Source organism: Argopecten irradians, chromosome 7, assembly GCF_041381155.1.
Source record: "Argopecten irradians isolate NY chromosome 7, Ai_NY, whole genome shotgun sequence".
Lineage (NCBI taxonomy): Eukaryota > Metazoa > Mollusca > Bivalvia > Pectinida > Pectinidae > Argopecten > Argopecten irradians.
The window spans coordinates 46,850,947-46,877,795 of NC_091140.1; the positions used below are offsets into that span (position 1 = coordinate 46,850,947).

At 36.5% G+C, this 26,849-nt stretch overlaps 4 protein-coding genes across 5 annotated transcripts in view; 2 read left to right on the forward strand and 2 right to left on the reverse strand.

Annotated features, from left to right (window-relative positions):
* The first annotated feature begins 3,806 nt into the window (after positions 1 to 3,806).
* LOC138327278 (uncharacterized) lies at positions 3,807 to 5,110 on the forward strand. Its single transcript, XM_069273255.1, has 3 exons — positions 3,807 to 4,064; positions 4,638 to 4,892; positions 5,045 to 5,110. The coding sequence occupies exons 1-3, from the start codon at positions 3,807 to 3,809 to the stop codon at positions 5,108 to 5,110; spliced, it is 579 nt and encodes a 192-aa protein (XP_069129356.1).
* A 176-nt stretch (positions 5,111 to 5,286) lies between these two features.
* On the forward strand, positions 5,287 to 6,678 carry LOC138327280 (uncharacterized). Its single transcript, XM_069273256.1, has 3 exons — positions 5,287 to 5,603; positions 6,087 to 6,090; positions 6,220 to 6,678. Exons 1-3 carry the CDS (start codon positions 5,287 to 5,289, stop codon positions 6,586 to 6,588), a joined length of 690 nt encoding a protein of 229 aa, XP_069129357.1. The 3' UTR covers positions 6,589 to 6,678.
* A 1,595-nt stretch (positions 6,679 to 8,273) lies between these two features.
* On the reverse strand, positions 8,274 to 9,611 carry LOC138327281 (uncharacterized). Its single transcript, XM_069273257.1, has 2 exons — positions 9,607 to 9,611; positions 8,274 to 9,495 (listed from the first exon to the last, which is right to left on the reverse strand). The coding sequence occupies exons 1-2, from the start codon at positions 9,609 to 9,611 to the stop codon at positions 8,799 to 8,801; spliced, it is 702 nt and encodes a 233-aa protein (XP_069129358.1). The 3' UTR covers positions 8,274 to 8,798.
* LOC138326718 (uncharacterized) overlaps positions 9,361 to 26,849 on the reverse strand; it is a 34,067-nt gene continuing 16,578 nt past the window's right edge. The window contains exons 7-9 of one of the 2 annotated variants that reach the window (XR_011208943.1): positions 10,274 to 10,415; positions 9,865 to 10,018; positions 9,361 to 9,495 (exon numbers count right to left, since the gene is read on the reverse strand). The gene's annotated coding sequence lies outside the window, so the exon portion shown is untranslated. Of the gene's footprint in view, positions 9,496 to 9,864; positions 10,019 to 10,273; positions 10,416 to 21,843; positions 26,395 to 26,849 lie in introns of those variants that run through there. The other variant, XR_011208945.1, reaches the window with a different exon arrangement.

The following is a 26,849-nucleotide window of genomic DNA, read 5'->3' on the forward strand; positions in this document are numbered from 1 at the left end:
TCCCGAGAGCGCCGAAAGTAAAAATGGAGGGAAATGAGCACTTAACCTGCGTAAATTGTGGAGCAATCTTCGAGAAAAAGGGAAAAATTATAAAAGAAAGAGTCTATGTTCAAAAGAAGGCGACAGAACATTACAAGATGTTTTGGAAGACGAACTGGGCATGGTGTTTTCTCCTGAAAGTGGAAAGACTGCACGATTTATGTGTAATTCCTGTGCATGGAGCGTTCATAGCATAGGACGATCTAGTAAACAAATACGGGAGGCAGCGTCAAAACTGAAAGAGACATCCCATCCTGGTCGGTACTTGTCCAAAAAATACCGATGCAGTCCTGTACCAACGCCTAGGAAAATCAAACGACCGCGACTAACATCGCCAAAGAAGGTAAGCGTACGTAACGTAATGTATGTTGTTTACTAATAAACATGAATATGGTCATGGGACTCGCAATCAGTTATTAATACGAACTCTAATAGGCCTAAGGGACGTCGAGAAAACTGTATTATCAGCAGGTGGTTGGGAGTTACAAATGTAAATATCGGTGCAGTATATATCCAGTATGAAAATGTAAAAAAAAAAAACAAAAAAAACCGGAATGTAAATCTGATTACACCGCGTTGTGTCAATAACGGCCAAATAAAAAAATATTCTTGTTTTCGGTATCATCCTTTTAAAATCGAAGGTCGGTAGGTAGGCTAGAATTAGTTTTCCCCTTTTTTTGGAAATATATTTTTTCTCTTCATCACAGTTTCTTGCAATGGAAAAAATGAACTTAACTTTAATTAACCTTTTATAAACCATGCATTTGGTTCCCATTGTATTATTGATGTGTTAAAAACCGGAATGCAAATCTGATTACACCGTGTTGTGTCAATAACGGCCAAATAAAAACATATTCTTGTTTTCGGTATCATCCTTTTAAAATCGAAGGTCGGTAGGTAGGCTAGGATTAGTTTTTCCCTTTTTTTTGGAAATATTTTTTTTCTCTTCATCACAGTTTCTTGCAATGGAAAAATGAACTTAACTTTAATTAACCTTATATAAACCATGCATTTGGTTCCCATTGTATTATTGATGTGTTAAATTTACAGAATTTGTACAGAAAATTCTGACTTTGTGCAAAACCCCACAAAAATAAGGTTGTTATTGTTTGCATCGGAAACACGTTTTTTTTTTACTTTCTTTTTTGCATGGCCAAATTGCTTCCATGTATTTTTTGTAAGTCATCAATTGAATTGATTTTAAAGGTATCAGCAGCTGGATCATCACCAACTGAAGCCCCCCCCCCTCCCCCCCCCCAAAAAAAAAAAATCAAGATCTATGACAAAATTTGCAATTGTACCGGTAAGTGTGCTATGTAGGCCTATTAAATTAAATTAAAGTAAGCTTAAGACATTCTTTAAGTTAATTGGCTTGTACTAACCAGTTCAGATAGTATAATTCTATGTACTAACTGGATATATTGTAATGCTGGTATGTACTATGTTATAATAGTATTTAAACTTTAATAAGATAAACTCATTTCAATTCATTTGTGTCATATTTTGAATTCTTATAATATTTAAAATTCATTTTTTTCATCAGGTTGTTGATGTGGACCTAAGGAGAGCCCTATCATACATGGTACGTCGGTAGTATCCACGGGTAGTGCTGCTTCTTGTCAACATAAAATCAGGCTTTAAAAAGGCGGTTGACAAATATGTGCAAATAGCTGTTGAAAAGGAAATGTCGTTATGTTGAAAAAGAAAGAGTCTGTGTTCAAAGGTAAAAAATCATTGGATAAACTGAAATTATTCTCATGGGAAAGTCATATGGAGGAGATGAAAGCTACAATGCCTTTGGCAACATCCATGCTAAAAACGTGTGTAAAGAAAAACAACACAGAAGCTCCCCATATTGTTGGCTAAGTGATGGCACAGATGCTATACCACAGACAACAGTCTTTTAGCAATCTGCAGCAAATCAATGCTTTACAACTCTGGATTGGAGGCTGCAAAAGACAGGTAATTTAAAAGGGCAATTTTAGAAATGAGAGTACTGAAACATATACATACTGTATATGAATTCAAATTGATATATACATGTACATGTAAGTCCTTATACGAATCGTCATGTAATCAATGTAAAGGAATTTTCCACATCTTGCAAGAGAAATTAAAATTTTATGAACATGTCTCGGCAATAATTTCATATTATTTTTATGCATGAAATATGTTATTTATCTAGTATTTCTTCTTTAGGTGGTTACACCCTTCCATCAATTGGGGTTGTCTGTTGGAGTCTGGGGAATGCGAGCCACAATTGACAGGATAAGGTCAACATATGATGAGGAGGTGCGAAAGTGGAATACGGACATTTCTGACCAGTTACTGATGCCCTCTGAGAGCTCTGGAACTATTCTATACAGTGGATCAGATGTGTCAATGGCCAGCAGCTCAACTGGACAGCAAACGCCTGGGTCCCCATTCTCACCTCCTATTGGTGCACAGGAACAACCTCTGCTGCAACACGTTCTGGAGAAACACCTTAAGAATCTTGAGAAAGAGGATGAGGACTCAGAAACCAAGGACAAATGTAAATATTTTAGTTTTCGACATTTAAAAGAAATGATTAATTCATGTAAAAGGTGCAGGTTATGTGAAAGTTAAGTTTCTTTCATCCATATTGTATGTTTTCTTTACAGTGTATTGCAAGATCTGTCTATAAATTTAAACTTCTTTGGATCTCACACTAACAGTTGCTTTTTTTTTTATAAAAGTAAAGTTTGCGTTGCTCTATATATCTCCTAAGTTTTAATTGTTCCATTATTTTACAGTGGGATTCTCAATCTGCTTCGACAATGTAAATAGGCGCCTCACAGTAAGACACCAAACCAGAGATAAACAGAATAGAATGTTTAAGAATGTAGTCTCATGATAAGGGAGATAGATCATGATTATTTCATGCAGACGCTTAAGTTATGACAGTGTCCCAAGCTCTTCAAGCATTTGAATGACCGCGATTTGATTAATATCCCCTTTTCTGAAGTTTGAATTTATGAATAAATTATTTTATTAGTTTTAAAAAGAACAATACTAATTATCCCATTAACCTTATATTGCTATTTTATGATATATATATATATTGATTAAACATTGTTATTCATTTTAAAACTAAAAGTATTGACATCTTGATTATATTGTAACAGAAAAACCTACAGTGAATGAAAAAAAGTATATAATAAGGGAGATAACTCTATTGTGATTAACGTCGTTTTCAATGAAAAATGAAGGTTTTATGGTGCTAAAAATGCTCTATTTTGAAATATTGTGGTTCAATTTTCTTGAAAATTGACAGAATAAAAGCAACTATGTCACTTTTTAGTCTATTACTTTTCTAAAAAAATGAACTTCACAATTTTGACCTATTCTCATTTTTGTGAGAATGTTTTAGGTAATTTACATGCATCTTTTTTACCTAATTTCCACCAAAAATTATCACTAAAAATTAATTATGACGAGAAGTAAAGCATTTTTTCTTGAAAAAGCATTGAGATATATCATATCAATTAAGCAATACATATATCATAGAACATTTTGTTAAAGATTTTTATTTGCGGGGCGGATTTAGTGCAGACTAATGCTGTTTTTTCATGTTTAGAAACTACTCAAAAAAGACAAATTTGAATATTGATTTAGAAAAAATGGATGGTTCAATTTCTTCGAAACTTTGACAGAAGATGCATAACAACATATTTACTTCATAAAACAAATATAAAAAATATTGAACTACGGGAAAATTTTGAGGAATGTGAGACTACCACCTTAATATGGTGCAGGCGTATGCTGCTAAAGACAGAATTCCAAGTCTGCATTTGTCGGATGACATGCCATTCCCAGAGGAGTTACAGAACATTCCCCTTGAGAAGTTTTTACCAACTGACATGGACCATGTTGATTTGCGTTCAGAGATGACTACTATTGTCATGCGTATTCTCCATGACCATATGGCAATGTTTGAGAATCTTCCTGTCAACCAACATATTGAACACCCATATTATCTGGAGTCCACAAAGAAAACCCGAATTGTATAAAAATGTTTTTCTCATAAAATTTCCATAATTATCAATGTTTTGTACATGTATAGGAATATTTAATATTTGATTAAATAACAACATTGTAGGAATTGAAAAAAAGTGAAAATAATTTTCCGTACTTTTATATCTAAGTGAATCCTCTCAAAATATACCCTAAAAGGCTTGTTATTTTTAGGTAACCTGACTCTTTCAATAAGTGAAAGGCCCAGGTCAATATTGGACCTATACATGCTATGAAGGGCTATCAAGTTTGTTCAAACATATGACCTTTAGTAATATTCAAGGTCAGAGGAGTCAAATAGCTAGGCTGAAATCTTTAATGACTAACTTGACTTACTGCATAGTCCATTTCTATTGTATTATATTTTATATTTAGATGAACATTAAAGCCCATTTGGCCTCTTGTTATTGAAATTAATAGGAAATAAAATGAGTCAAAATTAAATGGTAGATTAACAACTTCCATTTGTTAAATTTGAAAGCGAAGTTGCTTGAATTTTAACAAAATTATAAGTTTAAAGGTTAAGTTAATATCAGGTTTAAAAAAACTTCTATATTTTTCAGATTCCACTTGGTGTTCTTGACAAGGATGAGAGTAAAGTTGGTGACACCATTGACATCATGGATACTTATCAACAATATGTCCCATTGAAACCAAACGGCAATCCCATGAAGACCATTTTGCATGCAGACGGATTGAGTTGTGAAAGAGGAAATGACGCTCAAAATGCCAGGATAAATGGAGCAACTGCATGGCAACAGCTGCAAGGTCTGCACATGAACATTCAGGAATGGCACAAGAGGTGTATTCTTCTTCAGGTAAGTCCTTATAAAGTCTGCAAATCATTTCAAATTCCACAATTATGAATTGACTTCATTATCACACTCACACTCTTTTTCAGGCAATATCAAGTAGATGTTTTACAATGATAATGCATTTTAATCTATGACACATTTTGCTGTTTTAACAGGATATTTTTGATGAGCTCTACAGTGGATCTAGTGGGAAGGAGAAAGGCACAATGTTTCACAAATGAAGAGGAGCAGGAGATGTTGTTTCAGAGTGTAGCTGCACAAATCATAGATGAAGTTTTCCTTTCATCTACAGTGTTAGTGGATGCTATCACAGGAGAGTCAAGCAAAGGCGAGTTGACTGACAAGGTCAGAAACGTCGACGGAATGTTATTGTAAAACCGAAAAAGAAGGTGAGCTTATGGTTTTCTGTAGTGGGAAAAAGTGCCCTAATGGAACTTGGTTTCATTTGGAATGTGTTGGAATGACAGAGGATGAAGTTCCAGATGGAGAATGGTACTGCTCACAAGAATGTAAGACTGGGAAGAAACAACACACACAAAAAAGAAGAAAGGTAATAGACGTCTTGAAAGCAGACAGGAAAAGGTACTACTCGGTTCGTCTTATCTGGAGAGGGTTGGGACAGATGGTACGAAGGGATGCTATCAGGGAAAATGATGGAGAGCGAATGATCACTCACTGGAAGTTTGACCTGCTTCAATTTTATGAGAAGCACAAGTACTAAGTAATATGTTACCGTCTCCTGTTAGCCATCAATGGAGGAGTCTCTAAAAGACTGCAGCACCAGCTAATCTGGAATCGAACTGTAAATCCACACGGGGGAAAGGCAAAGAACATAGCAATGGACCTTCAAATGGAGTACTTCAATAAGGAGTACAAAGGTAATTTAAATGAATTTTGTTGTAATACAAAGTGTATATCACATACTGATGTGTAACAGAAAACTAAGTTATTAACTGTCTATGGAATAAAGATAACTTCATATTTATCAGTGGGTTTTTTGGTGTCTGTAAGATGATATGGCAAAATGAAGGCAATTCTGTTTTTCATTTTAATAAAGAAAAAATATTGAATGGTATGTTTTCTGAATTGTGGTTTCATGGAATCATAATTTAATGTTCAGCAATTCTTTGGTCTGTATGTAGTTGATTAATGAATTAAGTAAAAAAAATCTTTTTAATATATGATCTGCCTCCACAGACAGGTATATCAATTTTTGTTTTGTATCTTCAATTTCTTTGTGAAACACTTAATTCTTAAATTTTGAAAAATGTTTTGCTTATAATATATAGCTGATCACTTCTCACAATTTAATCAATGATATATTTCAGAGAGTGTTAAAGATGCAAGGCAATTGACTGATGACACTGTTGCCAGACATAGTCAGATGGTGAGTTTAGGAAAGACCCTTGAGTCCATATACAGCACACAAGTAGCAGGAATGAGTGACAGGACAATTCACAAAAATGGTAGTGTGAATCTTCAGAAGGAACTGGATTCCTTTGTTGAACTTCTGCAAGCCGAGGATCTCTTCAGTACAATTCCAGGACGAAAACACCAGTCATTTCCAGAAATAGATCTGGACTTGTACCCAAATACCCTACCAAAGGCAGTGCGTGCAAGAATGGAAATATCAAAAAAGGAAACTGTCAAAAAGGAAAGACTTCTGATTTCCATGCGTGAAAGGGAAAACAGAGATTAGTGTGTAACATATCAGAAACTTTATCAGCGAGAGTGCCTTATAGGTTAAAAAGGACAATTTTGAAATGGTCAAACCACTTTAAGCTCTTGATATGATGAACTATTTAATGCTAAATATTAATTTTTCAACATACTCTGTTAAAATTGTATGTGATATGTTCATGCTGTCTTATCAAGATGTTTTTCGCCACCAAAAGTTGTAAATATCTTCAGAATTACAGTACAAGCAATACATATACCGGTAGTTAATATTACACAGAAAAATCATTATAGCAGAGCTCAAATAATTTTTTTATCTAAACATAAGTACGACAAGAACTTTTACAGTGCAACTGTGTCGTAACTGATGTTTACAAGTCATCATACAGTTGCTTTCAATGTGAATTGTCACTGCTGAATTCATCAAACTTATAGTGGTTTGGAATAGATAAGTAAAACAAATAGCATGCCAAAACTATCACCCAGTTATGGCACATATAATTTTAAGTTGACCAGTTACATTAGCTTTTTGCATTTGTTTAATGTGTGTCATACACTGTGTAGCGAACAAGCCTGACATGTAAACTTTGCAAGACCCATATTATTTTGCAAGTGAGGGTTGTTAAAGTGTGCTTGAAAAGATGACATTTAAGGTCACAGAGGTATATTGATTAGATTGGGTATAATCTTTTCACAATTTCTCAATAAACAGGGACTGCAAACATATTTCTCATAATCTTATATTATATTTAAACAAATTTCATAAATATTCTTATATTTTGACAAATTTCATAGAATGTGCTACTCTAATCAAGATTGTCTTGACAAGGAAGTCGCTCGACTCAAAGCGGGAATGGAACAAAGTTTGTTGATACTAATTAATATGTCTAGACAATAACATGATTGTACCTCAGATTTGTACCGACTTTTCCCAAGGATACTAAATCACAGAAAGCAAGGAATTGTGCAACAGGGCCTTTTCGCAGGGCGTTCTCAGTCTTATGTATAAAACCATAATCACAATCAAATAAGGCCTTATTTTTTCCATGATTGCTAGCTAAATTTCAAATTGACTAACAGTATAAATGAAGATATTACAGATAACAGATAATTTCTTTTGCAAAAATAAAGGATCTTGCAGTATGCTTATTTTACTCCTTACTGCAATTTCACATATAAGGAATGAAATACCCTGTTGAAAAGTCCCTCTGCCCTGTTTTTCATTTTAAATAATAGGTCTGGACCAAATTGAACGCATGTTATAATAATTAATTGGGACACTGCTGGTTACTTTCTTTTTAGTGTGGTAAGCCCTTGCAATAGTTATTTCATTTTGATGAAGGGAACTATAAATGGATATATACCAGGTAACAAGGACAGTCACCACTGGTCTTATAAGATACAGTGTGGGTCCAGTAATAAGTTCTTCATATATATTTCAAGGAAAGCAGTATCAGCAATTTCTCAAAATTTACATGAAGTGCTTTTTTTTACTTCATTTCTTTTAAAATTATAATTCTGATAATGATCTTTGTTCTGAACTGTCTGTGTATCAGGCTATGTTATACATTTCTGAAGTAACATGTTTCTGACCTTCAGTATATGACCAAATAGAATACTTATAAACAACTAATATGCTGTAAAATGTATTACATTTTGCAGATATTGTTAATAAACATAATTCAAACTACAATGCAGTCTTGTTGTTTTGATTTTATTTGTGGCAATTGGGCAGATGAATGCTTCAAAACATAAAAACACTATTATATATAATAAAAGTACAATTAATACATACATACAAACATTCATTACATGCAAAACACAAATGTTGGAGACAATGCATATGCCATTCATGCAGCCATACCAAAGCTCAGTGTATGAAGTTTTGTTAATTTGATTCTAAATACATGTGCACTAGCTGAAGTTGACTCAAAATGTATTAAGAAATATATTATTTTATGTTTCGAATGCTTGAAATTCAAATGACATATTGTTCAGCTGTTGGGAATCTGATGGGGTCATTTTCAGGTAATAAATCAAAGATTAGGTACATTATGCATGTTTTGAAATGGAATACTCATGTGATAAACTCAATAAATTTAAGAATTTGAATAAAACCTTATTCAAGTTTGAAAAACATGATAACCAGCAGTCACTTGTTGGGAACCTCTGTTTCACAACAACAATAATAGTCTAGTAAAAACCCTTTCTGATCATTGTACAAAAATTATCCTAACTTGACAAAAATGTTTTCAACATATTGTTATCTTTGTTGTTACAACAACACATGTTATGGCAAACTGAGCAACACAAGCTCATCACACACTCATTGTTGCTACACTCTGAAGCACTGTCCTTTTCCAACTGTGTCAGTGACGCATTGTTTGTACCTTGCAGCTGAAAATGCTTCAGCACACTTATCCGAAGGCAAGTGTCTAGCCCAACAGCCTTCTTCAAGTGCTCATCCTCGCACTTTGTAATGCTTCTCTTAAATGCATAGCATATGGCATAGCTGCATCTGCCATCCCGACCACATTTGCCAACCTCCTGCCAGTAAGCCAGTCCTGATGAAGGTAAACCCCAGTGAACCACTATGTCAACATCAGGAATGTTGACACCCATTCCAAATGCCACTGTGGACACCAGCACACATATCTCGCCTCCTTCCTGCACAAACTCTTTCATTATGTGTTCTTTCGTTTCTTTGTCCATGTTCGCGTGAAACATTTCAACTATACCAGGTTTGAAATAATTTGAGTCCATCAATCCAGTGGTAAGAAAAAGGAAGATCCTGTAGCAAAGGTTGATTGACCGTACATATATGATCATCTTTTTCTTTTTCTCTGACTTCTGTAGATGTTCCAATAGCCAGCAAAGCTCTGTCTCAAAATTCTCTGTTGATTCCTGCATTTGTAGGTAAATGTTTGCTCTGAAAGCAGAATCAAATCAGCAATTAATATTACAGCGGTATGAAAATCAGTGTTATTTTAATGAGACATCATTTAAGGATTCTTTTCAATTATGTTTTTTGAAATTTCACTTCATTTTTACCAAGATGCATATGCTTGGGTTCATTTGGTTAACAAAAAGTTATCAATAACTTCTTAACTGTCAAAACGGATCATGATTAGGTAAACTATACTAAGACATATAAGGCATTCTAAAACCCAGGAATAAATTGAATAATTACTTAAATATATGTTATTATTGATCGGAATTACTTAAAGCAGATACACTTTTTTCATATGTCTGAATCTCTATTTAATAATGATACATGTCACTCAAAACTCTGCATTACCTGTTTGGAAGAGTGGCGACAACTTCAGTATCTGAATGATGTAGACCAAGTACAATGAAGATATCATCTTGGATCTTTCAGTACCTGAGTCGGGACATCAAAGTAGCTTTGCAACACTGCTACCTGTCTGTAACTAGGTCGAAAATCAAGACACCTGAAGTATTAAAAAGTAGATTGACACCACATGTACATTCAACAAAATTAACACCTATTACATATCCCGCCATCGCCAATAATGACCATGCAAAGGACAAACAGGACTGCTTTAATACTTCACAAGGATATATTGCTATTAATTACATTTATTATAAAAAAAGCTCTATAATGAATATGGATATTCTGGCCTACAATAATTTACATCCATTCTTGCATAATAAAAAATTGATTGTCAACAAATTATTTCACATACCAGGATGAAATACAATGTGCTTCATCAAAAGTCAAGAGACAAATTCTTTTCTGTAAATGCTCGCGCAGAATCCTTGTACACTTTGGTAAAATGGCAGCCTCTGGTGATGCAAATATGATGCTGGGATCAGAGTCTTTTACATCTGTAAAGTGAAATACAAACATTACATATAGCATAAATACATACTTTAATCACAGAAAGTATCATTTCAGAATGAGATCATTAAGAAATTTCAAGTACCATTATTGTTTGATGAAAGGCAAACGATTTCTGAGAATCTTGCATCATTATAGAATTTTTTTGGGGTGATTATTTCATAAATTTCAATCAAAGAAGAATGGTTCAGTATTTGTATTGTAACGAAACTGGGGTTGTGTGTATATGTATAATTCAGGCTCTTGCCCTCCTCTACACTCTCTTTACAATCCTGTTTCCTTGTGGGTCAAGTCTGACCAGGACAAGTAGTGTGGTCACAGACCACTTTCCTCAGTCTATTATTCTTCAGGTCCTCTTGGACTACTAGTAGAAGTATCTTCTAGTTCTATAACCGTACGCCTTGTCAAATACTTATTTATCACTTCCAAAATACTTAACTTAAAAGAAAACTAGAAGTCCAAAGATAAATTACTAATTCTTTGTATTATTAAACATTTTCAAATTCAACAATAACAATTAATATTTACAAGATATTGGTAATGGAAAATGATATTACAGTATTATAAATATAAAAACATGGACAATATTAGTAATTATCCAATTATGTTTTCTCAATGAACAACTCCCTCTCTATACTTCTGAATTGGTAAGTTTTTGCAATTAAATTAGAGAATTGTCCATAGAAACTCTGTCAATAATAAATTAAGCCATCAATTATCAATAATAGGTCTAAAATATCAGATTACAATAACCTTAAGTGAATTTCTGATAATGAATTAACTACAACCTATCTTAGGAGACAACAGTATAATTATAAGACTTTGAATCCAGTCTAAAAATAGTTACATAAAATCTAAATATAGATGAACTTATTATTTCATAGAAACAGGTATAAACCTCTTCCACAGAGAGTTATTACTCTTGCAGGTACTATTTTCCCTAATCCATACCAATAATATTCAAATTACTATACAATAAATTAATTTCTCTATAATATACCACTCCTCTTCCACAAAGTAAATAAATACTTTGTAGGCAATTATCTTTAACCTCTACGGTTACAGGATCTGGAATATTATCTAAAATTCCGTAGAATTTACCAAAAGGTAATATTGCTTACATTATTTCATAATGAAATAATATCATATAAAAGCCTAATGACTGTAATAAAATAATCCAAAAGTCTTATAAGACCGTATGAGTTGTCTCCCTTATTTGTATACTAACTTTGCTATATACTTTAAGCTATCTATCCAATGGTTATGAAAAGGCGCATGTATACACCAATGCCGACGGGCTAGAACTGTCGAAACAGCGATGCACGCCGCCTTTTATAACCTTCGGTCCTCACCAGATGAGGCAAATTCCTCATCTGATGAGGAAAATATCCATATAAGGAAAACGTGACCTCACGTGCCGGGTCAACAGTAGCATTTACTACGACCGAGCAGCCGTGTCTAGACGATTCCTTCCGCAACATAGTGCGGGAATCTATCGATTAAAATACATATTTTACAATAAAAATGTACCTCTATAATATAAGTAAAACCTTTCTTATTACATTTATAGACTATTATAAACTATAGAATGCTGAAAGCGAACTATTACAACCGTACGCTTCCGAAGTAGTTCTCTCATGACGTTACATTGCTCGCCATGTTGAGAGTGGGAACGGGATGAACTAAGATAAACAAACCATGAGTTCAGACGTTTATAACCCGTAAGTAATAAAACTATCATTGCGAAAATGATCTATGAATTCAATACACACACAATAGGCTAACAACTTCTAAAATTATCGATGATTACAATTTTACCTTGTATAATTAGGCTGTAACGAATCCCGTATACTAGTAGCAGTGTTGTAATGGCGACCGGGCAAACTAATCTTAAGACCCAGTAGACAAATAAAATCATTAAAAATCGAAAAGTGAATAGATTTACATAATGCCGTGTTCTACAGTTAGATCAATAATTTTACTACCATCCTAATTAATATTGGCATGTAATTATCGCTATTTATCATAAAAATAGTCGAGTAAACCCAGCCGAATACAGAGGTAAACAAAAATCAGCTGTTTACAAGGTCTCTCGATCTTGTTATAGTAAGATCACACTCACACAGTTTTCCATACCAATTTACCATGCTCAATGCATAAGTTACACAAATTTATCTACACCAGAGATGTATAGCCTACATTCTCTATTCATACCCATCCGAAACTAGAATTATAATAAATATCCAAAACTGGAATTATAATTATCACTGATGCCTTGGCACAGGCCCATGCAAATCCAGACTCGCCACATTACTCCCTGCTTTTAAAATATTGACGTCCGTGTCAATGCTTAAATTTACACACCATCCCTATCACAAATTCAAAACAGTAATAAAAAAAATCTTAATATGTTACAATATGATTGTTACATGCACTTGAATCACGGTAGCTGGCACTTCGCAATATAACACCATATCTACTCTTTTTAACTTTTCATTACTGTAATTCAAAACAACAACTTTGTACATATTTACATTTTACCACAGACCATATGTTCCAACTTGTCATCCGTTACATGCAGTTATACAAAATGTAATTTCAGTATTTCGACAAGTATTAACAAAAAAGAATATACAGTTTTCATACCTGTCATAATCAAGAGTTAAACTCCATAAAATATGTATTGACGTATTATTATATGAACAGATTATTATATAATAATAATGATAATACTAATTAAAATTATGGCTGGCAGATATACCCTACTCAATAATTCCACTCTCAGTCAAAACTTTTGTTCCCAACTTGTATAATAATCTAAGTTTTCCCTGAAATGAACATTACAATATAGTTATACTTTTATACTTCATCTAAAAAAATACAAACAGGAGTTCTAAAATATTCTGGTATGTACAATGTACGCTTGATATCCACCCTATCTCAATTAATTATGAATACCGTATTGCTAAATAAACAATTGTTGTTGACTTGTTCCATATGTATAAAGTGATGATTCAAATTACTATACAATAAATTAATTTCTCTATAATATACCACTCCTCTTCCACAAAGTAAATAAATACGTTGTAGGCAATTATCTTTAACCTCTACGGTGACAGGATCTGGAATATTATCTAAAATTCCGTAGAATTTACCAAAAGTTAATATTGTTTACATTATTTCATAATGAAATAATATCATATAAAAGCCTAATGACTGTAAAAAATAATCCAAAAGTCTTAAGACCGTATGAGTTGTCTCCCTTATTTGTATACTAACTTTGCTATATACTTTAAGCTATCTATCCAATGGTTATGAAAAGGGGCATGTATACACCAATGCCGACGGGCTAGAACTTGTATAATAATCTAAGTTTTCCCTGAAATGAACCAAAAATACAAACAGGAGTTCTAAAATATTCTGGTTATACAATGTACGCTTGATATCCACCCTATCTCAATTAATTATGAATACCGTATTACTAAATAAACAATTGTTGTTGACTTGTTCCATATGTATAAAGTGATGTTACAATTACTGGTTTTACAATGACTGATTTTGCTCCAAGGGAGGTAATCCAAACCCAAAAACATTATTTCATAAAGTGAAATGATTATTCCATTTTTTTTTTTTTTTTTTTTTTTTTTTTTTTTAAACATGAACTACGAATCTAAATTCAAGAAAAAGATAAAATTACACATTCATTCATCCTTTGATATCTCTTACAGTGGTACTGGGTAATAATTAAATTGCCAAAAATTTAAAATTAAATGTGGACTTTATGATATAATTATAAGTTACCTGATACAGGTACATAACTTAATAAGAAATACCTACCCATTGAGCATTACAATAATGATTATATTTAATTTATTTTAACAGCAATGCAACTTTCTCTATCTTATCTAAAATATGATCTAAGTTTGTTTTCCTTCCCGCGGTCTTCAGATGTAACACGATGTCTCCCTCATCTTTTCCACTCAACACTACTTCCCTCAGGGATTGTTACATCCAGTACCTGCTCCAGGCAAGTACTTTCTGCTCTCCATATGGACGACCTCCCTCGCTTCCTCGCAACATCAAGAAGTTGGTACTGTCGAGCAGCAAGTTGGGAGGGATGGTTCCAGGGCCTGCTGGTTCCTGCTCCGTTCTTCCATCTATACTCCCAACTCACTTGGAAGGGTGGCCTCTTCAATCTCGTCTGTCTTCTCCTCTGGAGGAGGGTTGCTGATTGTAACTGTTTCCTCTTCTTCTTCTACCATCTCCTCAGGAGGAGGAGGTAAGGGTAGAAGATTCAAACTGTCATCAGCCTCCTGAGGAGATGGAGGAGGGGGAAGGTCCACCAAAACATCCAAATCAGCATCAGCCTTCCGAGGAGATGGAGGAGGGGGAAGGTCTACCAAAACATCTAAACTCCTCGGTGGCTCAAACAGTTGAATTCTTGAGCAGGCGTGCGGAGAGGGGTACAACTTCCCATAGGTGGAAAGTCATACAGTTCCTGCCCCTTCTCCGGCACGACCTGCTCTGGAACCACAGTGTTACTCTTGTTTGGAACCGCTGTAACCACTGAACGTGGATATGGCCGAAATCTGTTTAACTTCCAACTGGCTGTCTGTGGAGTGTTCTCTTCTGTACCGAGAACATTATGATTCTTCCTTATATGATTATCGAGGAGATGTCCTCTATTACTAGAGTACAGAAAGTTACAATTTGGATAAGGGCACTTCTTTTTCTCTTCATGTCGATCCTTACGATGTTGGTTAAGGCCTTTAGTGGTCTTAAAATCTTTCTTACAGATGTAGCATGGGAACATTCTGAAACGATATAATTAATTACATGTATCACTATACAGCTTTATATTTAGCATATGACTTATGCGACAGAGTTTCAAACCACCCCCATTCCCATTATTATTATTGTTGAGAGAGAGAGGGAATTGTTGTTTATTACATGTATTCTATCTATATATAACTAAACAATAATCTTCTTCAGCAGATCTGTATGGCTTTCTACTCCAGTGTTGAAGATCTGTGTACAGGTCATCCCTGCCAGAACTGAGTAGTGGACTCCATACAATAGACATCTCGAGAGATCCTGGCTTGGACTCTTCCATCTTCACAAGGGTATCCCCTTGGTATACATCTCAATAATTGAAATTATACATGTCATTTTTAAGATATATAAATTTCTGGTAACTAAAGTAACATGTGATATTGAAATTTATTCCAGTGCCATTTTATATCATATTAAAAATAAATAAACCTGTCTTTCTCTTCCTATACAGTATTTCTCCCACCCATTCCAGATGAGTTGAGGACCGCCTATATCTTCTTGTGGCTCTCAAGAGTACTCCAGACTGGTGATGATACTGTCACCTGCGCATGGTGCATCATCAATCCAGAAAGAGTCACTGTATAAATTTCTCGGCCATAGACCACATCGAACATCCTCCAGCAATGTTAAGAGAACCTGGCCATGGTCCGCGGGTCTCCATCATATACTGTATATTATACAATTAACATTAATTAACTTAACAAACTATGTAGTAAAATCTACTCGGGTGTGACCTCATAATCCACCATCCAATGTGGATTTTTCCTGGTTCGACTACTTCTTCGTGTCTGCATCTCGGAGTCTACATTGTGATTTTGTCGCCTGTCGTTTGAGGTAACAACGTCTGCAACATTCTTTCTGGAATGTTGTATCCTTGACGGATGTACGAAATTATCATAAGCTCCGTAATACGGCTTCAATCTGTCATGATGTGAAATCTTTTCATCAGAATTCCTATGTTTCTTTATTTTATATACCACGTCGGATATATGTCCTGTAACTACAAATGGTCCCTCCCATCTATCTTGCAGTTTTGGAGATCGTCCCTTTACACGGGAAGTAACTCTAATCCAAACTGCGTCTCCAACATTATATTGAACTTTATTGGATCTGTGATCATAATGATTTTTCTGTCTGTTACTAGCGGCTGTCATATTATCTCTCGCCTCATCATGTACAGTCCACATTATTTCCTGAATGTCCTTAACATACTCTGATATGGAAGGAGGGTTATCATCTGGAGGCTTTCCAAATACCAAGTCTACTGGAAGTTCTAGTTCTCGGCCTAACATCAGAATACTTGGTGTAAATCCGGTACTCTCTTGTACTGATGACAGGTACGCCAATGTTGCTAGAGGTAGATGTTTATTCCAATCTCGTTGATCTTTAGCAACATATTTACTAAGAACGTCTTCTATTGTCCTGTTAAAACGCTATACAAGTCCATCTGTCTGAGGATGATAGGGTGATGTTCTTGTTTTATCCATGTTTAGAACTTCACATAAGCTCTGAATTAACTTGCTTTCAAATTGTCGACCTTGGTCTGTTAAGATTTGCCTAGGTACCCCAAATCGACAGATAAACTGATTTAAAAACAAATCAGCAACAGTTTGAGATTCCTGGTCCGGCATTGCGTAACATTCTGTCCACCTTGTAAAGTAATCGGTTATAACAAGAATGTATTTATTATCTAGAGTGGACTCAGGTAATGGAACCAAAATATCCATGGCTACTCTCTCCAGAGGTCCTCCAACCTGATACTGTTTCGTCTGTCCACGTAGTGTTCGTGGTGGTCCTTTACGTTTTTGACATTCTATGCATTTCGTACACCAATCTTTTACAGTATTGCAACGGCCTGATCAATAGAAACGTTCTTTAACCCTGGCTATTGTCCTAGTTACTCCAAAATGCCCTGACCCAGGGTCATTGTGTAGCATGCGCAATACCTCGCTCTGTAGAGAAGCGGGTACCACCAGTAGATATCTGGTTCCAATAGCCTTATTGTTCCACTTCTTATACAATATCCCTCCCAGTAAAACTAAACTGTCCCATTGAGACCAGTAGTGTTTACTCTCTATGTTATGATGAGATATGTCCTCTCATTTAGGTTTAGTTGAATATTTCTCCTTCCACATCAGTACCGGACCTATTATTCTGTCTTCCATCTGAGCCTTCTTAATTTCTTCAGGAGATTTATTTTGAAACCAGGGATCCTGGTGATCATGTATATTTGTATCCTCCCCCTCATGGTTACTGTGAATCATCCTAATATTTCCTAGTACTTGAACTGATTGGGTTTGCTCCTTGTTTTCTAGGCGACTACAGTAGTCGCATGGTCGACGAGACATACCATCTGCACTCCCGTGCTGTCGTCCAGGTCGGTGTTGGACTTCCATATTATAGGTTCCTAGAATCTCTAACCATCTGGCCATCTGACCTTCTGGTGACTTGAAACTAAGGAGCCAATTGAGGGCTCCATGATCAGTCCTCACTGTAAACTTAACTCCGTATAGATAATGATGAAAGTGACTATGGACATAATCATACCTAACAGCTCGCGTCTGGTTACACAGTAATTCCTCTCACTCTTATTAAGAGTTCGACTGAAATACGCGACAACTCGCTCCTGTCCGTCTTCCACTTGACTAAGTACTCCCCCAATAGCAAAAGCACTGGCATCACAATCCAAAATAAATGGAAGTTCCATATTTGGATATCTGAGTATTGGAGCTGTAGTAAGTGCCTCCTTTAAGGACTCGAAAGCTTTCTGACATTCATCAGTCCGAACGAAACTTTTCATGTTTTTCTGTTAATTTGTGTAAAGGCTTGGCGATTTTCGAGAAGTCCTTAATATATCGACGATAATACCCACAGGTTCCAAGATAGCTGCGAACGTCGTGTACTGTTTTAGGTTGAGGCCAGGCCCTAACTGCCTCAATTTTAGCAGGATCTGTCGCAACACCCTCCTCAGACACCACGTGTCCCAAAAATGAGACCCTCTTCTGAAAGAAATCGCATTTCTTAGGCGCGACTTTTAAGCCTGCTGTTCTCATGCGTGACAACACCTCTGCTAATCTTGAAATATGTGAGTCGAAGTCGGTGGAATAGACAATGATGTCGTCCAAATATATAAGACACCTCTCCCAATGTAAACCGGCTAATACACACTCCATTAGGCGCTCAAATGTTGCAGGAGCGTTGCAAAGACCAAATGGCATTACATTAAAATGATATACTGCAGTATTAGTTCTAAAAGCTGTCTTTCCCTTATCAGAAGGGTCCATTTCTACTTGCCAATATCCTGACGCTAAGTCAAGTGTAGAAAACCATTTGCTTCCTTTCAGAGCATCTAAAGAGTCATCTATTCTAGGAATAGGGAAACTATCAATGGAAGTGGCTTTGTTGAGTAATCTAAAATCTGCACAGATTCGTAAAGATCCATCCTTCTTTACAACAGGACTATGGCAGCAGCCAAGGTGACTTGCTGGGCTCTATGACATTGGGATCCAACATCCGTTGTATTTCTTTATTTACGTCCTCTCGAGGGGAATCCTCCTTGGAGGTAGCCTAATCGGTTTATTAGTTCCGGTATCAATACGGTGTTTTATAATATCTGTTCTTCCCAAATCGCTTTTGTCTTTTGCGAACACATCCTTAAATTCTGTCAATAGTTGATGTACAGCTGTATGTTGTTCTGGAGTTATGTGTTCTTGACATTTTTCATCTAATTTCTGGAGATAATCTGGTAGACCTTCATCTTGACTTACAGATCTCACTCTCTCGGATGTATGGACTTCGGTACTTTCTTTGGGTACACTAACCAGTTCTCCCTTAGCTGCCTTAGTACCTTTGTATAGGACATATGCTTCATTGTTTGTATTTGCCACTCTAATAATGATTTTGTTGTTTTTAGGATCAGACAAGGACCTGGCTACCAGTATTCCTTCTTTGGCTAAGCGCTGACTTGATGGCTCTACTAAAACTGCCTCAAGGTCTGCGTCTGATGTAGAAGTACCAACAATATTTGCGTTGATAATCATTTCTGACTCCGGAGGTATAACCACATTCTCGACTACAGTGATGGAGAATACTGATCCCATTTGACTCTCTTTCTTGCATTGTAGATTATCACCATCAAAATGTAATACTCCACCACCCATGTCTATCTTGCAGTGATGTGAGTGTGGAAAGTCATATCCCAAAATAGCTGGAGTGCTAATATTAGTAATGACCATACGGTGCTTCACCAATTTTCGACTGATCTCCAATGTTGCGTCAATAGCCCCTTCTGACACTACCAAACCTCCGTCAGCTACCTTAAAACTGGTATGATGTTTACTCAGTACAGGTCGATACTTAACATCAATAGCAGCAAATATATCTGGATGTAATACTGAAATAGTGGAACCTTTGTCCAACAAACAATTGATTTCTACCCCACATACTATAGCTGGTATAAAAAATCCATCAGATTTTGGTTTTGATTTAGCCTCAACTATCTTTCCAGACCCTTGATAATTACTTCCGGCTGACATCGGGTCTTCTATCTCAGCCTTCTTTAGTTTCCCGCCTTCTGTCCAGCTTTTGCTTTCCCCTCATCTGCTTTCCTCTTCATACAATCTCTTCTTATATGGCCTGGTTTGTGACAGTAGAAACATTCCCGATAGTTTCTGCTGTTGTTGTCCTGTAATGCAGCAACTCTGTCTGTTAATTCACTCAGTTTATCTTCTAGTACAGATGTGTTGTCAATGCTAACCTCCTGTTGACTTCTAACCATTGCCCTTGTAGAGCTTCGCTTCCTACGTCCAGTTTGAAATGCTTCAAACTCTAGAGCAATTCTTACAGCATCAGCTATTGTTCTAGCCTTGCCCTGATGTATGGCCCTTTCCATATCAGCATCATTTAATGCTTCAATTAAATAATCTAGTCCAAGTTGTTGTCTAATTTCATGTGGAGCTCCAGGATAAGCCAACCTAACAAGTCGCTTAATATCTTGTGCAATTTCTGGTAAGGTTTCATCTTTCTTCCTCAATCTTCCCTTGATCTGAGCTTTGTATATTTCAGCTTGGTCCTCAGGCTGAAATCTGTCTGTCAACACTTTGACAAGTCCATGATAATTTAATCTCTCGTCCATCGTCAAATCACTCAAAATCCCCTGTGCTCGTCCCCGTAATGCTGTAGCAAGCTTCAACGCCTTGCTTTCATTATCCCATTTGTTACATCTTGACACTAGTTCAAAGTGTACTAAGTAGTCTTGCCAGTTCGCTTCACCATCGAATGTAGCAAGCTTAGTCTCTAGTGATGGTTTACCTCCCTGCTCCTGTTGACTCCTTTGTTCTCCCCACCCTGTCGATCTTGGACCCCTATATGCCCCCGCCCTCTCAACTTCACCCTGAGTAGGGCCAGAATACGGTTAACGGGTACATCTCCCATGTACCTTCCAACACTACTCTCCCTAGCAGTGTTAACGTCCGTACGCAATCGACATTGAGAACGCCAAGAACCCATCTCCTCTGACCCGGCACCGCTGTCAGTATGAACGCCGGCTGTGTTACCCACTGTCCCAAGTAGGCATCCACAACGCTGTTTCATAACAGGTACAGGCTCGACCCCCTGACCTTGCCCCTTGCTACCGGACAAGTCCAGGTCTGATCGACCATACAGGTCTCTTAGCTGCATTCGATCATATCCCCTGTATGATTGGACCTGCATCAGTTGTGCAACAGAGCTCCTTTCTGCGTCTAACACCTCTTGTAAAGATTCTAATTTCTTTTGTAATTCATCATTTCTCTGTTGTAGCTCTGATTCCCGAGAACTACTTCTATAGCTGGATCCTATGTCCACAATTTTCTTCCTGACATTACTCCGGGACACCCGGTTTGGGATTGGTGTATCTAGGTTACTGTCCGCCACAGTTTTCGTAGACATCCCTCTAAATACTTTGGGACGTACGCCCAAACTATTGTTGTCAACATTACCACTGGTAGCAGTTGTTACTCTGAATTGTATTTCTCCACTTGGAGATCCAGCTACATACATCTGCGGATTTCTTATTCTTTCCCTAGGAGTTATGGTCTCTGGGAGCAATGGCCCGTCGGCATTGGGTGAAGTGTAAATTGGTAAATCCACACTACCCAATAAATCCTCATCTACAACTCCTTGAGGAGTTTCTTCAACATGCTCATCTTGTTGATCTGTATGTACTTCTGATATCATTCCATTGGTTGCCATGGTGAATGATAATGACCTCTAAGTGTCTAGTTCAAGGACACTGTTGGATGACTGAGAAAAACTATCCCACCGCTGCCGCCAATTGAAACGAAACTGGGGTTGTGTGTATATGTATAATTCAGGCTCTTGCCCTCCTCTACACTCTCTTTACAATCATGTTTCCTTGTGGGTCAAGTCTGACCAGGACAAGTAGTGTGGTCACAGACCACTTTCCTCAGTCTATTATTCTTCAGGTCCTCTTGGACCACTAGTAGAATTATCTTCTAGTTCTATAACCGTACGCCTTGTCAAATACTTATTTATCACTTCCAAAATACTTAACTTAAAAGAAAACTAGAAGTCCAAAGATAAATTACTAATTCTTTGTATTATTAAACATTTTCAAATTCAACAATAACAATTAATATTTACAAGATATTGGTAATGGAAAATGATATTACAGTATTATAAATATAAAAACATGGACAATATTAGTAATTATCCAATTATGTTTTCTCAATGAACAACTCCCTCTCTGTACTTCTGAATTGGTAAGTTTTTGCAATTAAATTAGAGAATTGTCCATAGAAACTCTGTCACAATAATTTAAGCAAGTCAATAATACATTAAGCCATCAATTATCAATAATAGGTCTAAAATATAAGATTACAACAACCATAAGTGAATTTCTGATATTGAATTAACTACAACATATCTTAGGAAACAACAGTATAATTATAAGACTTTGAATCCAGTCTAAAAATAGTTACATAAAATCTAAATATAGATGAACTTATTATTTCATAGAAACAGGTATAAACCTCTTCCACAGAGAGTTATTACTCTTGTAGGTACTATTTTCCCTAATCCATACCAATAATATTCAAATTACTATACAATAAATTAATTTCTCTATAACATACCACTCCTCTTCCACAAAGTAAATAAATACTTTGTAGACAATTATCTTTAACCTCTACGGTTACAGGATCTGGAATATTATCTAAAATTCCGTAGAATTTACCAAAAGTTAATATTGTTTACATTATTTCATAATGAAATATTATCATATAAAAGCCTAATGACTGTAATAAAATAATCCAAAAGTCTTATAAGACCGTATGAGTTGTCTCCCTTATTTGTATACTAACTTTGCTATATACTTTAAGCTATCTATCCAATGGTTATGAAAAGGCGCATGTATATACCAATGCCGACGGGCTAGAACTGTCGAAACTGTAGTCACACGATTACGACATTGTTCGTCAGGTTTACGACATCGAACGCCATTCTCACGGGCAGACGACCATGTCTTACGAAGACGAAAAAAGTTCGATTTTTGGACAATTTGAAAAGATTAATGCAACTCTACAGTCGATAGAGGAGTCACAAACCAAGATTAACGATCGAATGAAGGTATTTGAGGAGTCAGAGAGTGACAGGAGAAGAAAAGAATATGAGTCACGTTTTTTTTCGCGGTGACGATTTCCACCACGAGGGTGCGGTCGGTCCCACTCCAATGCTTAGTGCAGCCGATATTCAACGAGAGTTTGAGAACATTCGTGCTTCATTAGCGAAAAATAAACTTCCAAATGAGTTGAAAGTGTTTGACAATAAAACAGGAATAAAACAGGTTGATCAAGCTCATCTCGCAACTCTAAGCAAATCAGCACGATTTACTGAGACTGCTCTCCGTTGGTTACAAACAATAAATGTGCAGGAAAAACCAGTAACGACAGAAGATTTGGGTCATTTGTTTACAATTTTAGCGGCTCAAATAAACTTTCTTCAGTCCGAATATTCAGCGTTGTTGGTACAGAACACGTTTGATAAGGAGACATCGAAACTGTTTAAAAACTTAGAACGAAATAATTCTACATTTTCGGACAGCAGTTTAAACAATTTGAAAACAGCAGCTGAAATTTCTGCAGTGAAACAGAGAACAAGCTCTGCAAATACGTTTCAACGGTATTACACACCTGGACGCGGTCAGTACAGGGGCAGGCGAGACAACTCCTACTCTTACGGTCGGCGTTTCGGTCGTGGTTTCTATCCCAGACGTGGCTGTGGAATGGATGGTCCGAGATTTCCGTCGATACCGACAGATAGAAACGACGAGTCATCATAATTATACGGTGAAACATACTCATGTGTGCTAGTCCATTACAACAGTCTGTTGATGCCTGGCGTGAAATCAATGCCCCAGAAACTGTGTGCAATTGGATTTCCAATAGTATTGATATTCCATTTAATAAATTAACACTAGAGTTTTGTATTCCAAACAAGTGTTTTTCTGTGAAAGAATCACAGTTTCTAAGTTCTGAAATAGACAGATTAGTGTCTGACGGAGTTTTAATCGAGTGTATAAATTCTAAGCCTATTTGTATTTCCCCAATTTCGTGTGTACCTAAGAAAAATAACAAGCTCCGATTGATTGTTGACCTCAGGTATTTAAATGAACATATTACTCCTAAATCATTTCATTATGAAGGGATCAAGGTTATTGAAGACATTGTTAAGCCAAATGATAAGTTGGTAACAATTGACATAAAAGATGGTTTTCATCATATACCTGTCAGTTTAGATTCACAAAAATATTATCCAATTTAACGGTAAATTTTATAAGTGGACTAAGTTACCGTTCGGTCTGAAAGTGTCGCCATATTTTTTCTGTAAGACAATACGACCTATTATTTCATATTTTCGAAGTTTAGGTGTTCGAATCACAGTGTATGTCGATGATTTTTATTGTCTGCTGATAGTGTTGATATTTGTTCGTCAAGAGATTTTGTACTTTCTGTTTTTGAAAATCTTGGTATTAGAGTGAACTTTGAGAAGTCTAATCTTGAGCCTAAAACAAGGACGGAATATATAGGATATGTTATTGATACTGTGAATTTAGATAACAATGTGTGGATTTTTATTCCGAAAAAGCGCATAACAAAACTTAGACATAGTATCAAATTAACTCTGCGTAAAGGTACTGTTTCAGCTAAGGGCCTAGCTAGAATAGCAGGACAATGTGTGTCTATGTCGCGAGCCGTATTACCAGGAAAATTGTTATTGAGAAATATTTACAGACTTTTAAAGCAGAGATTGTCGTGGCAAGATAATTTAACATTGGATGAAGGTACTATACAGGATCTCCAGTGGTGGGAGAAGGCTCTCTTATCATGGAACGGTACAAAGGTGGTACATCAGGCTATAGACCTACAATTAATCACAGATGCATCCAGTACCGGCTGGGGTGCGGTGTTGGAACAAAAGGAAGCGCGCGGATTGTGGAATCAAGAAATGTCGTTAGAGCATTCAAATGTACGCGAAATGATGGCGGTTTGCTAGCACTAAAATCATTCTGTTCTCAAGTACACAACAAGGTGGTACAGCTACTTTCGGACAATATATCTACGGTGGCGTACATAAATTATCAGGGAGGATCCAGTATAAGACTCACTCAGTTAGCCACAGCGATTTGGGCGGAATTAATAGACAACAAAGTTTCATTGGTAGCCAAGCACATCGCCGGATCTCAGAATGTACATTCGGACTTTCTAAGCAGACTGGAGTCTCATTCAGATTGGAAAATGAACACGGGTCTATTTCAGTACCTCGACAGAGTATGGGGGCCACATACAATAGATCGATGCGCGTCGTTTTTAACCAAACAAATTCCGTGTTACAACAGCCTGTTTTACGACCCGTTTACTTCAGGAATAGACTGCTTGGGTCAGAGAGATTGGTGGCAACACAACAACTTTGTAAATCCTCCGTTCAAAATTATACCTCATGTTTTACGCGTGATCATCGATCAACGTGCAGAAGCTACAGTTATCGCCCCTTGGTGGCCCGGGAAACCATGGCTCCAAACGTTACGCCGCCTATCAGTGTGTCCGCCTATCCGGTTAAAAAACAACACAAAGACGTTCATGACGATCAATTTATTACCGGAACCGTTGAAAAATCGGCGGTGGAAAATTTATGCCTGGAGAATCTCTGGCGCAATAGACTAAGTGATTTTGGGTGGTCAACTAGAGCTATTGAACAGTTTATGTGTTGTTGGGCCAAATCTACTATGGCACAATATAATAGATATGCTAGACGTTTTTGTAAATTTTGTGAAAAGGAGTGTGTCGAGTTCCCACCTGACTCGTCTAGTTCGGGAGTTTTCGCAGATTTCTTATGTTCTATCTCGGACAGTAGTGAACGACCGCAGTCACAGTTAAAGATGGCATCAGCTTCGCTATCTTGTTTGTATGATTCTTTGGGGAGAAATAACCCTATGAACTGTATACCAATAAAAAACCTCGCTACAGCGTTAGTTAAATCGGGTACAACGAAACCGGCTACACGTACCCCAGTCATGCATCTCGTAGCATTTGATGAACTATTTCGTTCGTGGGAAGACATTAAAGGAGTTTCATTAAAAGATTTGCGTCTTAAGGCAATTACTCTGTTGGCAATTGCGTTTATGACACGTCCGTCAGACTTGGCTCCGCGTGGTCAATATTTCGACCCGTCGTCAAATTCGTGTGTGGCGTTTACATTTTCAAGAGATCAGCTTATGTTTCATGAGGACGGTTCCTTAACGGTTACTTTCTTTGGGATAAAGAACGATAGCTCTAGAACTGGTTTTGAAGTTCGTATTCCCAAGTCGTCATCTTCGCGCAATGATGTGGTTGATACTCTCAAAACATACTTAAACAGAACTAAGGATCAAACGACTGAGAAAGGTCCTGTGTTTATTTCGTTGAACAAACCGTACAAAGGAATAACCGCGACCGCTGTAAGTAAGGTCCTATCAGAGTCAATCTCGCTGGCTGGTTTAAGTGACAAAGGTTTTACACCAAAGTGTTTCCGTCCGTCGGCTGCTAATGCGGCGATTAAATCGGGTTGTGACGCCGAAACCGCTATGCATGTGGGACGCTGGAAAACAAAAGACGTGTTTTATGATCATTATGTCCATGCTATGGCCCCTTCTCAGTTCACATAGGACGCTATGCGCTTTTCCGGTTTACTATATGATTAGGACATGTTATATCGACGAAATGTACTTTCATGTGTTGCACAATTAATAGGCTAGAACTTTAACTTCAGTGATATTTTGTTTCGTATGGAATGTTATTATTTTGACGATAGATTTTCAATGTTTTTCATCTTCAAACCTTCAGTTCGGTTGTGTCTAGAAAGACGTATAGTGAGTCGTATTTTAAGATTTTGATGTAGAGTGGAATATGTATCTCTATTGAAGGCAATAAATAAACAATTAAAATATAAGAAGTGTGACGTAAGTTTGTTTTTCTGAGAAACGAAACTGTAGTCACACGATTACGACATTGTTAGTCAGGTTTACGACATCGAACGTCGTAAACCGTTTACGT

Excerpts from the sequence above, each read along its gene's own strand:
- LOC138327278 (XM_069273255.1), top strand. The coding sequence starts at position 3,807 with ATGGTGCAGGCGTATGCTGCTAAAGACAGAATTCCAAGTCTGCATTTG. Across the intron at positions 4,065-4,637 it reads CCACAAAGAAAACCCGAATT|ATTCCACTTGGTGTTCTTGA; the intron begins GTATAAAAATGT and ends TATATTTTTCAG. Across the intron at positions 4,893-5,044 it reads AGAGGTGTATTCTTCTTCAG|GATATTTTTGATGAGCTCTA; the intron begins GTAAGTCCTTAT and ends CTGTTTTAACAG.
- LOC138327280 (XM_069273256.1), top strand. The coding sequence starts at position 5,287 with ATGGTTTTCTGTAGTGGGAAAAAGTGCCCTAATGGAACTTGGTTTCAT.